This window comes from Scylla paramamosain, chromosome 32, assembly GCF_035594125.1.
Source record: "Scylla paramamosain isolate STU-SP2022 chromosome 32, ASM3559412v1, whole genome shotgun sequence".
NCBI lineage: Eukaryota > Metazoa > Arthropoda > Malacostraca > Decapoda > Portunidae > Scylla > Scylla paramamosain.
In genome coordinates this window covers 2,957,957-2,972,940 of record NC_087182.1, presented here as the reverse complement: position 1 = coordinate 2,972,940, position 14,984 = coordinate 2,957,957, and the positions used below count along the sequence as shown (strand labels likewise).

General features: G+C 45.5%; 2 protein-coding genes across 5 annotated transcripts in view; one reads left to right on the top strand and one right to left on the bottom strand.

Annotated features, from left to right (window-relative positions):
- Positions 1 to 488: 488 nt before the first annotated feature.
- Positions 489 to 14,984, top strand: part of LOC135089049 (leucine-rich repeat serine/threonine-protein kinase 1-like) — a 39,695-nt gene continuing 25,199 nt past the window's right edge. For 2 of the 4 annotated variants that reach the window (XM_063984247.1, XM_063984244.1), the window contains exons 1-15: positions 490 to 3,130; positions 8,439 to 8,598; positions 8,989 to 9,133; positions 10,051 to 10,187; positions 10,459 to 10,612; positions 10,775 to 11,048; positions 11,239 to 11,382; positions 11,489 to 11,643; positions 11,891 to 12,061; positions 12,384 to 12,542; positions 12,774 to 12,920; positions 13,188 to 13,380; positions 13,593 to 13,722; positions 14,201 to 14,449; positions 14,635 to 14,819. In XM_063984247.1, coding sequence (XP_063840317.1) covers positions 679 to 3,130; positions 8,439 to 8,598; positions 8,989 to 9,133; positions 10,051 to 10,187; positions 10,459 to 10,612; positions 10,775 to 11,048; positions 11,239 to 11,382; positions 11,489 to 11,643; positions 11,891 to 12,061; positions 12,384 to 12,542; positions 12,774 to 12,920; positions 13,188 to 13,380; positions 13,593 to 13,722; positions 14,201 to 14,449; positions 14,635 to 14,819 — 4,855 coding nt within the window. In that variant the 5' untranslated portion in view covers positions 490 to 678. Of the gene's footprint in view, positions 3,131 to 8,438; positions 8,599 to 8,988; positions 9,134 to 10,050; positions 10,188 to 10,458; positions 10,613 to 10,774; positions 11,049 to 11,238; positions 11,383 to 11,488; positions 11,644 to 11,890; positions 12,062 to 12,383; positions 12,543 to 12,773; positions 12,921 to 13,187; positions 13,381 to 13,592; positions 13,723 to 14,200; positions 14,450 to 14,634; positions 14,820 to 14,984 lie in introns of all 4 variants that reach the window. The other 2 variants (XM_063984246.1, XM_063984245.1) reach the window with 2 other exon arrangements.
- Positions 4,705 to 6,076, bottom strand: LOC135089051 (PHD finger-like domain-containing protein 5A). The gene is made up of 2 exons (XM_063984250.1): positions 5,775 to 6,076; positions 4,705 to 5,341 (listed from the first exon to the last, which is right to left on the bottom strand). Exons 1-2 carry the CDS (start codon positions 5,965 to 5,967, stop codon positions 5,202 to 5,204), a joined length of 333 nt encoding a protein of 110 aa, XP_063840320.1. The 5' UTR covers positions 5,968 to 6,076; the 3' UTR covers positions 4,705 to 5,201.

The window sequence follows — 14,984 nt, the reverse complement described above, 5'->3', positions numbered from 1 at the left end:
TGTGTGTGTGTGTGTGTGTGTGTGTCTGTGTGTGTGTGTGTGTGTGTGTGTTATCGTTGTTGTTGAAAGCGTATTTCTCATTTTTTCGTCTCTCTCTCTCTCTCTCTCTCTCTCTCTCTCTCTCTCTCTCTCTCTCTCTCTCTCTCTCTCTCTCTCTCTCTCTCTCTCTCTCTCTCTCTCTCTCTCTCTCTCTCTCTCTCTCTCTCTCTCTCTCTTAGTTCGATGTCAAAACAAGCAGAAAAGGGAAGAGAGAAAGCAAGATGTAAAGTGTGTTTGTGTGTGTGTGTGTGTTTTCAAAGTCGCCGAACACCATACATAAGATTGCGTACGGCTTCTTCATTCACTTCCCTCTCCTTTTCTTCTCCCTCCTCCTCCTCCTCCTCCTCCTCCTCCTCTTCTTCGGTTTACTCTGAAACCCTCTCAGTTTGGTATTCCTTTCAATTTTACCTCTTGTATACATATTTCTCTAAAACATATGCAGGAAAACTAATGCGATGCGGTGTGTGTGTGTGTGTGTGTGTGTGTGTGTGTGTGTGTGTGTGTGTCCGACGTGTTCTTTTCCCTGTACTTGTTGCTTCCTCTCAGCGTCAGCAGCTTGGCCGCTGTTGGTCACGTCGTATTATTCTAGACAAACCGTTGAGTGTCATTCGTTTGGGTCCATGACGTATAGGACGCAACATGGCAGACTTCGTGGAGACAGACAGCCCTTTACCCACGCCCACACTCGAGAGGAAGTTCAGCGGCTCCAGACAGGACCCTAAGAGCACCCCACCCTTCGTCAGGAAAGGCTGCTTCAGGAGGAAAGGTGGCGGGAAGGCGGAGGGCAGTAGCCAGAAGGGGGACGGCCGAACCAAAGGGAAAAGTTCGCGGAAGGATCACGATAAGGGCGGGGTGGTGGCGACCTCGTACAGGAAGTTATGCCACAGCCTCAGCTCGAGTCGCCTGAGCGCCAAGGAGAGCCACGGTCCCGCTAGCACCTCCCAGGAGCCTCGCCCCTCCCCCACCGTCACCCGCGTCACCAGCACAAACGGGTCGGTTGTCACCACGCCCACCCACACCATAGCTCAAACTATTGCCTTACACACAAAGACAACGCCTGATTGCAGCACCGGGGCCGGAGGGGAGAAGCAGCGCAGCTTAGGAGAGAAGCCAGTCCGGCGTGCCGTGCCTGCCAGAAGCAGCGCAGCGCACCGCGAGGACAGTGACGAGGAAGAGAAGACGGAGGAGATCAGTGTGGTCTGTCTGAGCTTCAAGAAAATCAGTGATACAGACACACAATTTGAGGCAAACATGACCCAGCCCAGCGCCCCGGACTGCGCGGGACAGGATTCGGGAAGAAACGACATCATGCACACACAAACCAGACGTTCAGGGACAGCAGCTAAGGAAAGTGATGAGGGCAAGGATGGTGGACAGGTGGCTGTTCGGTCCGTCCGGCCCACTGGCTGGGCAGAGCCGTTGTTCAGGCCTGAAGGGTCTCCCAGTGGGCGCCTCAGGAATAAGTCTGCCGTCGCTGAGGAGCACACGGATATAATACTGAGGCGACAGTCAGGCCGGAGCAGCGACAGGAAGATTCCAAACACTCCGGAGCGCAGCGTGGCTGTCCTCCGGCGGGGCAGCCTGCAGGACAGGTGCTTCATGCGATGGTCTACCTTCACCGACTTTGATTTTGAAAGCGCACCAACTTATTTTGAAAACTCAGAGACTTGCACTGAAGAGAAGATAGAAGCCTCCCCCAGCAGGACGCGCAGAAAAGATGTTGGTTCCCGCTGCCACCGAAACACAAACGAGAGTCCTCAGAGACGCGAAGAGGGCGAGGTCAGGAAGCCTGGCTCCTCACCTCTCAGTCAGCCTGTTGTTGGTAGTGAAACAAGCCTGACTGAGGCTGTGGAAAGCAAGGACCCAGCGCCGCAGCGAGAGGTGGCCCTGAAGAAGGCTCTTATGAAGCTTGGTGCTGAATTTGGGAAAAAATCTGAGAAGTCCACTTTTGACAACTTGGTGAGCATCTGCAGCGAGACCATGGCGAGCAGCATGAGGCACTGCCAAGCAGAGTCTCCGAACGAGGCGCCCGGCAAGTTGACAGACGTGGGCAGGGAACAAGCAGCTCTTCTGTTTGGGGACATTGTGAAGGAGTTCGTCGCTAGACTCCCCTCCGATGTGGACCAGATAAAGACCAGCCTACCTACAGACCCGCCTATTTCTGAGAACTTTTCTGGTCCTCACTACTTGCCGTCACCAGAACCACCGGACACGCTGAAAGTGATGCAGGAGGCCATTGAGAAAGCCTGTGACGGGCTGCTGGCCACCCATGTCCATGAGGTGCCTGAAGAGCCTCCTCAAGCAGCGCCAGGCTCCCAGGCCCCTGAAACCACGGACTCAGCCGCCCCGGTGAGCCGTGACGACACCAAGACGAACACTTTTGTTTTTCCTTCCTTCGCCAAGATGGAGGAGTCCAAGGTGCTCAGCCGGAGAGGCTCGATGGACAGGAGAGCCTCACTTGACCTCCAGGAGTTCTCAAGGGTCCGGTTAAGTAAGACTGGGAAAATCGAAGTGGTGAATGATGGTAGCGGAACTGACGATGATTTAGACCGCGAAGACGAGCCTCAAGACTCCCCCCGTCCCCCCGATGACCCGCCGCCCGCCAGCGACACTCCGCCCGTCACGAAACGCAGGCCCAGCCTAACAGAGCGGCTCAGTCAATGGCGCCTCTCATGGAGTTTCAAAAACAACCCGTTGCCGCCACAGCCGCTGCCAGTGAGGAGCGAGTCTCTCAAGCTCCGGGCGCAGCAGCGGAGGGGCAGTGTGCCGGACTTTCCTTCCCGTCGGTTCTCGTTTTCCGGGACATTTAATGATCTGCATCGCTCGTACCAGAGCCAGCAAGAGTCGAGCATCGCCAAGGCTCCTCCCGCACTGAGGGGGAAGAGCTTCCTCGAGCAGCCCACGTCCGCCGCCGCCAGTCGCAGGCGAGGCTCAGTGGCTTCCTGCCTCACCCTGGCGCCGCCCCAAGCCGACAGCGGATATGTCAGGAGGGCAAGTTTTGATGACCGAATGAAGAAAGGCGGCAAGGAGTCAGTGGACAAAGCCTCTGACGCCTTCTCTTACTTCTTGGACTACCCTGTGCTGCACCAAGGTAAGTGGGCACCTTGTCACCGCCACTCCCTGTACCCACACCTTGATTTACCTCTCGTGAGTATTGACGCTTCTCTGCTTGAATTTTTCGCCTCGCATTACCTGTATTCACACCCAAGAAGTTTTGCGAATAATACTAAGGAAACACTAGAAATATTAGACGTTTTATATGACTAAAAACAGTTCCCTCAGCTCCCTCACACCCATACATGTCTAGCTGTGCCCCCGGCGAGGCGGTGTCGGGGCCGCGGTATGGGCGGCGAGGCAGGGCCGATGACGGTGCTGGAAGGTATTGATTGAAGGGAGATGCTGCAGGTGGGTGCACGTGTACCTCGCCACGGAGTTAAAGTGCACCATACAACATTTTCTACTGTTATGAGAGAGGTGTTTTGAAGTGTGTCGTATTTTATAACTTCACAGTCAGTCAGTGCAAGCATTCCTTAAAAATCATATAGATAGATAGATAGATAGATATTTTATCAACCACAACATTCTGTATAATTTCAATGATTACCTAAATACATACATACATACATACACACATACTCCTTGCCTCGGCTACCTACCTTCATGGGGAATATCAGCTTGGTATTTACGTAAACTATACATAGATATCAGACTCTTAGCTTATGAAAAGAAAATAACACATACATAATACACACACACACACACACACACACAAAACACGGCATGGCATCACAAGCTATCACATACATCGCATTATCACGTAGGTACCGTCCCGCGCATATATCTTGGCCCACTCCTGGAGGTGCGGGAGGTGACGGGGACGGGGCGAGGCAATCCCATCAGAACAGGCAGCGGTGGCGGTGCAAGGGGCGGCGTTGGGTCGTGTTTACCGTGCAGCCGTAGAGTTTCATGGACGTGGGGAGCATAACTGTATAGTCTGCGCAGGGAAGTTGTGCTTACTTTGGGAGATTGGTCTGTCTCAAGTGTAGGGAAGGTGTAGTGGAGTGTGTGTATGTATGTGTGTGTGTGTGTGTGTGTGTGTTGCTTCTTGGGCGAGTTGTGGGGCGTATAGCTTTCGTTTTCTTTGTTTATTTGCTTATTGTTATTCTGTTTATCATTATTATTATGGTTGTTTTTATTATTATCAATTAATGTTGCTCTTATTATCAGCTTATTTTTTTATTATTTGTTTACTTTTATTTGCTTTGATATTTATTGGTTATTATATTTTTTTAAATTTCTTTAGCTTTGTATTAATTCTATTTTCTTATTTTTTCATTTGACTGTTTATGTATTTAAGTAATTCTCTTACTTTTATCATATTTTTTAAAATTTTTACTTAGCTTTGTATTAATTCTTTTGTTTTCTTATTTTCATTTGATCCTTTTATCATTACTTATGTATTAGGTTTTTTTTTTCCCATTCACACAGTAAATAAGCCATGCATACCTGCCTTCACAGTGGCCTAGTGAGTGATATGTATCTTACTGCAGTAGTAACTGAACAGCCAGTCTCAGCCTTCCCTCTTTGGTTATGACACAGCTGCCTCCACTACGAGCAGCAGTGGTTGGTGAGGGTAGTGGTTAGCTTCCATTGATGCACTAGTAATTATTGTGGAAAATTTTTATTAATTCATAGCAATGCTGTTTATTCCTACATGATAAAAATGTTTACCCATATAATGCATAGACACATTTTCAAGAGGTCACATAGACTGGCCCTTCTAAAAGATATAACAAGGTTTTGTTATATCTCTAGCACTTTGGGAACAAGGTGGCCCTCAAAATAACCTCTCCTGCATGTTTTGATATAACTTGTATGTTGGCTGCCTTTCTGTTTTGTTTTGTTTCTTTAATCATCTTAGTGGTTTGTAGCATTGTTTTACTTTCACTTAAGTAATGTTCATAAGTAATACATAATATACATGGCCTCCATTAATTATATTATTTTAATTTGAAAAACCAAAGGAAGGTCAGTAATAATATGTATACCTGTAAACAAAAATATATTTAATCATTAATGAACATCACATATAATGAATATAAAATGAAAATGTCTCCAGATACAAAAGCCCCATCACACCCCGCGCCCACCCACAGCCCGCCTCATCTCTTTTTGAAACCGTATTTCTTCCTCTCGTAAAACAAGTCCGTCTTGGAGGAGCCGAGGTTGACGATCTTTGGGCAGCCGTCCCGATCCTTCTCCAGCACCGTGCACTCCTTGCAGTAGTAGGCGTCAGACACTCCTGGGGGTTGGGGGGACACTCATTAATACAGGACTATGACACTGCTGACATGACTGGGAGTAATACTGAAAAAAAATAAATAAATAAATAGTAAATAATAAATAAATAACCGACAATTTTTTTTTCTTTTATCAAAACGGAGGTACTTCTGGATTTACGAAGAGAAAGCTTCAGTTAGCATGCATGAAATAAAACAAAACAAAGATCTACAATACAAAACTGGAGTGTGTGCAGTAACTAGCAATGTGCTTCCCACCCCAGCCCGCCCCTTACAGGCTTCCCGGCAACACACCACCACCACCAGCACCCCAATACAAGGCAGAGACCGCCGCCACCCTCCCTTCCCCTCCTGGGCGCCGCAGTATTGATCCCCGCCATTACCACACCACACCACACACAGCACAGCATACACACAGCCAACACCATGGTGTACCTGGGCCTCCACAGATGACACAGCGGCCCTGGTAGGAACCGTAGTTGCACTCGTCACATATCCTGACCAGGGTGCAGGGCCGCACGTAGGAGTCACAAATCACACACTTCCCGTCACACTTCTCACACAGTCGTCCAATGGCCACCCCGGGCTGCTTGCGGCAGAAGATCAGATCAGGATGATGCTTTGCCATGGTCTCTGTTCACTTCTGGAGTGGGTTTTTTGAGGAAAGTTCTCCGCCTAGCGTCCACCGGCCCACGTCAGGCACACGTTTGTTGTGGTGTAGCGCTGCGCACCCGCCTCGCACAGCCGCGCGCGCACCCCCGCCAAATATGAATTGCCCGTCAGGACGCCTTGCTGCCACACATCTACTCCTCATTTTCGGTTTCACGACTTGTTTGTGTGGTGTGGTAGTCCAGCTGCACTCTCAGGGATCGTAGACCTATTTAATCTTATAGTTAGGATAATTTCCCAGTTCATTGCCGGAAAATAGCGGTAAATGTGAGTCTGCCAACATCGAAAGAGAAGCTGGAGATGAAGGCCTGAAGAGCATGACGTAAACAGACCAATGGTTTTAAATACGATTATAGTCTCTATAAACAAACCACGGACACTTTTACAGTCTCTAGGAAGAGTAACGGGGAGAGTTTTGTTTGATGGCTTCAAGGAAACAACTTTTTTTTCTGAACAGGGAGAATGTACTTAAGTTTATTTCAATCATGATTTAAAACTACGTTCAAACAAATTATGGGACTAAATATACAAAGTGACTCTATGCGGAAAATATGCATATTCTGTTGTGTCTTCGTATAAGTGGCCTATCCGAGATATGGAATAAACTAGGTAGTTTTAACCACAGCTGCAGCCTGGGATGAGGTTATGTGCTGCATTGGTACAACTGACAAAGTCGTCTTCAGTAAAGAAGATTGTTAAATCGGAAGCTGTAATCTCACATGATGATTATGTGCTTCCTTTCGTGTTGTTATTTGCCATGTCTTATGAACATCATGTTATTTCATCACCCACCAACACACACACACACACACCCGTGGGGGAACACACACACACACACACACACACACACACACACACACACACACACACATAAGTAAATATAGGACTTTTTCATCATTTAATTACAAGCAACCTTTGATCCCATGTGATCTATTTACATAGCACCTCTGTATCGCTGTAAGACCTGTAGAGAACTGGAGATAACTCGCTACATCACGATAAGAGAGCGAGAGTGAGGGCAAGGCAGTGGAGAGGCGCGTTGTGGCGATGGTGGTGGTGGTGGTGGAGCACTATGGTGATAAGAGAAGACTGACGTGATGTTGGGCGGTGTTACGGAGGCGTGCACTTGTCACTTCTGCAGTGTTAGCTCCAAACTGCAGCTGCCCGGGTGTGGGTGTGAGTGCCCCGCCAGTCCAGTCATGTGCTGAGGCATATCGCAGCCTCTACATCTAGGACTGCTGCTACATCTAGGACTACTGCTTCTCCTTTCATGTTCGGCGATGGTGACTTGATTGATTTTGAACCTGATCTGCTGCTCGCCACGGCTGGTATCGCTGCCTTCAAACTCTGTAATGCATGACTTGTTTCTCCTTTCTATCTCGTGTGGTATTACTGTCTGTCTCCTGTGACGTTTGTATGCGCCCATTTTGACAAGTATGACTCTGTATGATTCAGTTTTGTGTAAGTTAGGCCCAGATTTTTAAATGCCTCGGACTCTCATAAGAGAGTCGGGTTCCCAAGGATGTCTTTCCAGTTGATAATGCAGAATTCTTGTTGAAATATCGCCAGGTAATGAAAACACTTTAAAACTCCAATAATTTCCTGGAGAAACAGTTTAGATTAGCAAAGATAAGACGCTGGTACCTTCAAGAATGCGATGACTCGTGTTTTGTGGCGTGTGATCTACGTTCTGATTTTGACGATGCTGTGAAAGTAAGCTATCGAGGAAAAGAGTAGGATGTTTGGTGCCCTTTGAAACATGTAGCGAGGCGGTGTTGCCAGGAAAAGGATTATTATTATTATTATTGTTGTTGTTGTTGTTGTTGTTGTTGTTGTTGTTGTTGTTGTTGTTGTTGTTGTTGTTGTTGCTGCTGCTGCTGTGTGCTACAAATCTAAGAGATGCAGGTATGTGACATGTTTTGTTTTCCCCGTGAAGAGAACCCAGTGAGCGGAGGGTGGCGGGTAAGTCGGGTATTGTTACAGGTGTCGCAATAAACAGCATTCGAACCCTTAATTTATGCGACGCCATGAACTTGCTTACTTACTGTATTTATATTATAACTTGACTAAATCTCTTCTTTATTGTATTTACACGTTCACCAGTGAGTTGAAACATTGATTGTTTTTCCCTTGTTAATCGTTTTTTTTCTAAGATATCACGTGTTTGTTGTAGTGTAAAAGGGTTTAATTTTATGCTAATAAATTTTATGCTAATGCTTGCTTTCCTGTGCATTTAGATATACCCAGTAATCAGCTAATGGCATAAAAAATATAACATATCTTTCTATTAGCATACACGAAACCTTTATCAAACAACATAAGCTAGCAACATAAGAAAAAAAAAATAAAAACCTACCTTTCTGTTATACGTGAAACCCCAGTTAGCTCATCTGTATCCAGCGCCTAATTTTGCGTGTGGTCGGTCAACAGATGCGCGAGAGTTGGCGCGGCAGGAGCTTCACTCTGCGCTGCGGGAGTCGTGCAGTCGCGGGGATGTGTCGCGCGCCAAGGCCATCCTGCGTGACCTTGGGGCCGAGGCGCAGATCATCATTAACTCTGCTCCCAATGGCTCCAACACGCTCCTCTTTAAGTACGTGGTGTGTGTATGTGTGTGTGTGTGTGTGTGTGTGTGTGTGTGTGTGTGTGTGTGTGTGTGTGTGTGTGTGTGTGTGTGTGAAGGCCTACGAACAATATTGCTCTTCGGTTATTAAGTTTTAGGTGACTTACATATTATAAGACACTATACATTCTCTCTCTCTCTCTCTCTCTCTCTCTCTCTCTCTCTCTCTCTCTCTCTCTCTCTCTCTCTCTCTCTCTCTCTCTCTCTCTCTCTCTCTCAAATAGCTTTTCTTTACACCCCAATGTCCATCCTGCGTAAACACACACACACACACACACACACACACACACACACACACACAATCATAGTTCATTAGTCGTCACAGGGTGGTGGATGCAATGCATGGGATGATGTTCGCAGGGCGTGTGAGGAGGGCCAGCGGGAGATGGTGCGGCTACTGCTGGACCATGGGGCGGATGGCAGGATCCACCCGGTCACCAAGTACTCACCCCTCTACATCGCCTGCTATTACGGCCGCAGGGACATTGCCGAGATGCTGCTCAAGGTAATCTGTCAGATGTAGTGGTTGAAAGCTCCTTATACACTATACACACTGACCCCACTATACCTCATACATGTATCCAGAAGAGACTTTACCTATCTAACTCTGCAGAATACAGTAAAATCCCTCTCATCCGGCATTCGAGTATCCGGCAGCTTCAAGTATCCGGCACATTTTTCCCCGAGCTTTAAAATCAATAAAAAAATCAATGTGTACTCATAAAATCGATTAAAATTCCCGCGCGAGGCATACTTTGTCCCCTCGCCACCAGAGCGCACTGCTTCGCGCCACCCGCGGCCCACTGCACTGTGTTTACTCAGTGACTCAGTCCCGCGTGTGCACTGTTTATCGCCTGATGCCTTCATCATGCCTAAAGTTGTAGAAAAGAGGAAGCGTGTTGTGCTTACACTTAAGCAGCTGATCAGATCAGCTGATCTTTGTTATGGTAAGATGCGTGAGTGTAGGGTGGTGATTGTGGACATAATTTCACTTTTATTCAAGTATCCGGCATGTTGGCGGTCTCGTTGATGCCGGATAAGAGGGATTTTACTGTATTTACTGTATTTAAGAAGCCATCCCCAAAAAAAACAATCTGTTTATGAGTTTTTTATCTATTCATGCTCAAAATATGTATTGCAGGCAATGTAAAACTTTGTATACTGTGTGTTGTTACAGAAAATACTCATTCTTCTGCATAGTCTCTGAAACTCTGCCTCATTCTCTCTTCCTTTCTCTTATGACTCAGACTATTGCAAGAGTATCAAGACACCTTCAGAACTAAAATGATCTAATTGCAATCCTTTTCTGTGAAATATGTAGTGGAGCAGCAGTTAAATGGGTTGCTTTTTTAATGGGGCAGTTCTTTTACTTATTTGTTCACTTTCCCATCCACTCACTCACTTTGTTCTCCGGGGGTGCAGAAGTTCCCGTGCCTGGCGTGTGTGTCTACAGTGGAGCGGTGGCTGCCCCTCCACGCCTGCATCATCAACAGCCACGTCTCTGTGCTGGAGTTGCTGCTCAAGTTTCCCTACCCAGAGGAAGCTCTCCATAAATACTGGTCAGTCTAACATTGCTTCTTGGATCAGTGAAGAAAATGATGCATTGTCTTGTGCTTTTTACTTGTCAATTCTCCTATCTTCTTTAGTTGTTTTGCTAATGAATAAATTAATCAGTGAGAAAAATAATACTGCCATGTGCTGTTTACCTATCACTTGTCAATTTCTTTTTTTGATGTTCTTTATCTGTTCTACTTGTGAATAAAGGAATAAGTGTCACATAACCTCTGCTCTTCTGCATTCTTTAGCTGGTGAACTTGTTATTTCACACAGGGACAAGACGGGTCAGTTTGAATATGACATGGCCTTCGACATCAACATGAAGGATGTGACGGGACAGAGTGCCCTGTACCTGGCCTGTTATGTGGGCAACCAGAAACTTGTGGATTTACTGTTGAAGCACCGAGTCCAGGGCCACCGGGTGAAGGTAGGCAGCCCCTCATAGCTCTTAGGAATCTGAGGAACCAAAAAATAAAGCTTTGGTTCCTTGATGATTGTGTGATTAGTATTGGTAGTGAACAAAGATAATATAGTGAGTATTAAGTATTGTATTCACATGGTGATAGATGTTTTCTATTTCCATTCATAGAGTAAAGAGGAATTAGAGGAAGGAAGCCTGAAGGATCAGGAGACCAGCAGCAACGACTCCAAGTCCAGCAGCAGAGAGAACACCAAGAGCAGCCTTAATGCCAACACAGACTCGGCAGAAAAGACGGAGGAGGTGACAAGCCCCACCAAGCACCGCATCTCTGGGGGCATCCAGGCACTCATGTCCAAGCTGAACCTGGTCAAGACAGACAATGCTCACAAGGACAACATGTTATCCCCACTGGACATTGACATGTATTGTAACAGTAACACAGGTGAGGATGGGAGCAGCTGGGGTTGGGACTTTCTGAAGTATGTCAGTAGGTACATAAATATTCAGCTGCTACTGGAATTATTTTACTGTTGGCTCAGTGATTAATAAATAGCATTGAATTAGATTTTACTTATTGGTTATCATCCTTAACAAGCTGTAATTTTCAACTTTGTGCCTTCATCTGCACACAGAAACTGCACTCCACATTGCTGTCAAGAACAAGCACCACATCATAGTGTCGATGCTCCTGACGGCAGGAGCCAACCCCAACCTGAGGGTGTACTTGCCAGATGATGAGATGGCACGGCTGGCAGAGGATGAGTACATTTTCACAGGTAACTTTGCTTTGATACACATCTAGTACTGTAGGAAAACCCTTGACTTATTGATGACTTTTGTTTGTCTGTCATTTTAGTTATCAGTAATGAAATGTGTGTGTAGGGTCCACTGCCCTTGTGGAGGCATGCCGCAACAGGGACCTGGGCATGCTGGACCTGCTGCTGAAGAGCCATGCCCGGGATGACGAGTGCAAAGCACTCTTCATTGCTGCTCATGCCAAGGATGAAGTCATTGTGTCCAAGCTACTTGCCCTCAAGGTCAGATATGTGATCACATCCAATATTTTAGGGGGGACTTCTAAAAAAAGAAAATTATACACTGTATATCAGACCAGAGCTCTTCTCCAAGTATCAAAAATTGACAACTAAATATTGATTACGTCAAATTCAAAAACATGAAGTAATACATAATAATAGTAATACATCAGTATTGCTTATTTATGGCTTATAACAAATTTCAAATCAAAACTTAACTTACAACTTTTAACATGCTGGTTCTCTTCAGGCTCACCCTGATCCAGAGTTCAAGGTCAACAAGCGAGCCCTGGACATCAAACCTAGCCAGCAGTTCAGTTCCCTCAATGTGGGCAGTGGTGGGGGGGTGTACTCCTCTCTGGCCCCCTCCACCCCTGTCATGATCAACTGGCATGGCCAACGCTGTCTCTCCTACCTCAAGGTACATACATTTGCTATGAAAATCCATTCTAAATGGCATACAAACTTTGTGTAGGCATAATTTAGTTATGCTGTGTGCATTAATTCAGAAACAGGCTCCATTAAAGAATTCATGTAGGATATGTGACACTCATATTTTATAATACATGTGACATCCCCCATAAGGTGATATACTAAGAGGCTACTTTCAACAAACTTGGGATATGCTAGATGTCAAGTTTTAGATAGATATATTGATAGATAGATAGTTTTTTTTTCTGAATTTCATATATTTATAAGTTAAAGAAGTTTTTCTTATGAATAATTTTTGTGTTTGTCTTCAGGATCAGTGGCTGGTGGATGCCTCAGTAAATCTGAACCCCAAGCTGAGGCTGAGTCCCCGTAACCAAGTCATTGCTCTGTACGCCATCACAAGGCTGGACATCTCCAACAATGCCCTCACAGAGCTGCCGGACATGATCTTCCAGCTGCCGAGCCTCAAGGTGGGTGGGGTTGTGCAGTGCACCTGCCTGGATCCTCATAAATGTACATGATAACAAAAAAAATTGTAAATCACATTACCATAATGTAACTTTTTAAAATTGAAATGGAATTTCAAGGAAAACGTATAACTTAAAGCAGTTTACTTGTTATGGTTTCATACTCCTAAAATATTTTGCAGCACTGAGTACAGAAGAAAACTGCATTGTTGTATTTATGGACATTCTTTTCAGATTCTAAATGCAGCCCAGAACAAGATAGAGAAGCTGCCTCCCTCCATTGGTCAGTTCATTGACGGCACTGTGACACTGCCCAGGAAAGGCTCAAAGAAAGAGTTGTTCCAAGGTCCTCTGTCTGTCCTGGAGGAAGTGCACTTACAGGTAAGGAAAAGTGGAACCTGTTGATTATTTGCACATTTACTGTCTTGGATTCTGGAAGACTGGATTTTTTTTTTTTTTTTTTTTTTTTTTTGTACATGTTTAGGACTTGAAAGTATTTGAATAATTTAGTGGTACCTTGGTTGTGAAAGGCTTGTTACCTATTGGTGCATCTTACACAATGTTTGCATACTACTTTTTTCACATTTGGTGTATGTGTTGTGAAATATTCAGTACATACAGTCTCATATACCATGCTTATTCCCTCAGGACAATCGGTTGGACAACTTGCCGGATGGAATTTTCACCCTGCCAGCGCTGCAGCTCCTGGATGTGTCCAACAACAAGCTGTCCTCTCTCCCCTACAAGATCTGGACTGCACCAAAACTTAGGGAGCTCAATGTGTCCCTCAACCTGCTGCACGACCTTCCTGTGCGGCCTGAGGGTCACGGACATGATTCTGGTGGGTTAACACTGTAGGAACAAGTAAATTTCTGTAGATTTAGCAGGTGATGATGGCTATTGTTTTGTTGGTGGCTATTGTCCCTGATCATATACTGAAGATTGTGGATTAAAGGCAATAGCACAAGAGTTTCTATCCTGGAGTGTTTTCCTTGTATTAACATGAACTAATGACATCCATGTGTGGGAAAATAAGTTACTGTAATTTTTCAGGAATTGGCTCAGATGCCATGAGTGAGGTCAGTGATGAAGACAGCATGTCATCCATGAGTGACCTTCACCTCAGTCTCCCAGATGACCTCACGGAAGAGTCTCCAGCTCGCCGCAAGACTCCCGACCCGAGGTGATTTTGTGTTTCAAGGCCTTAGTTCTGTGGTGTTGCATGGTGCAGACAACAAAGGTTAGGACACAGAATTACATCTCCAGTATTTCTCCTAAGCAGAGTTACAGAGTGCTGGTGACTGAATTTTTATCTTCATAGACCAGTTACATTAATTGCATTGTTTCAGGTGATCCAATGGAATTCAGTTTTGAACTGATGGTATATGGAATACTTTTCTATACATACCATTCACTTTGAGGATTTTTGAGTTTATTTATTTATATTTTTTTTCTTCTCCCCCATTATACAACTGACCCTTTCTTGTGCATCCAGGAAAATGATCGTTCATTTTTTTACATTTTATATACCTCTGAAATAGAGATTAAGGCACTTTTGCTGTGTTAAAAATAATTATGGAGAGATAAACTTAATGAAGAGTTGATGCCAAATCTTTACATTGATGTGGCTTTGTATTCAAGAATCAGTTCTTCGCCAACAGAGGAGTGCTGTCTTTGGGGAAACACGGCAACGTGGTGACCTGCTGCCGGCGGCGTGAGCTGAAGCATCACAGCCTGTGGTCAAGCGCTGTAGAGATACAGGAGTCACTGATGGGGGTAAGGGAAACAGAGGAGGAAACTCTGTCCAATCTACAGTCCCTCAATCTGTCCCACAACTCCTTCATGTGCGTTCCCAACGGTTTGGCTTGCCTGGCACTCTCCCTCAACCGTCTCAACCTCAGCTACAATAGGTGAGTGGCTGTGGGACTTATCTCTGAGAATTATGACTGCAAAGTTAGCATTACGTGCATAAAGTGTTGTAACAAGTGCTGAATGCTAATTGACTTTGCCAGTATGAGTCTCATCTAATGAAGAAATACATAAATAGATAAAGGCAAAACAGTTTCTTCAGGTTGTTAACACTTGTTCTGATCAGACTAACAGAGATGGGCTCAGCAAGCAGCTACCCTGTGGGGCTGAAGCAGCTGGACCTCTCCCACAACCGCATCCGAGCCTGGCCCACTGTTGCCCGTAGTGAGTCCCTGGAGAGCCTTGAATCCACAGTCTCCTCCTGCTATGCTCTGGCTGAGATCACTAAGAACAACAAGTTCTTGTGTCCAGGTACTGAAATGCTGTCACCTCTTGTGACACAGTGTACTTTATACATAAATGTGATGATCACCTTCAAAATACTTTGCCTACCATTCATAAAATAGTATAATAGAAAAAATTATGATTATGTCATGCATGAAAAAAATTTAGTTACATTCCACTGAATGATCACTA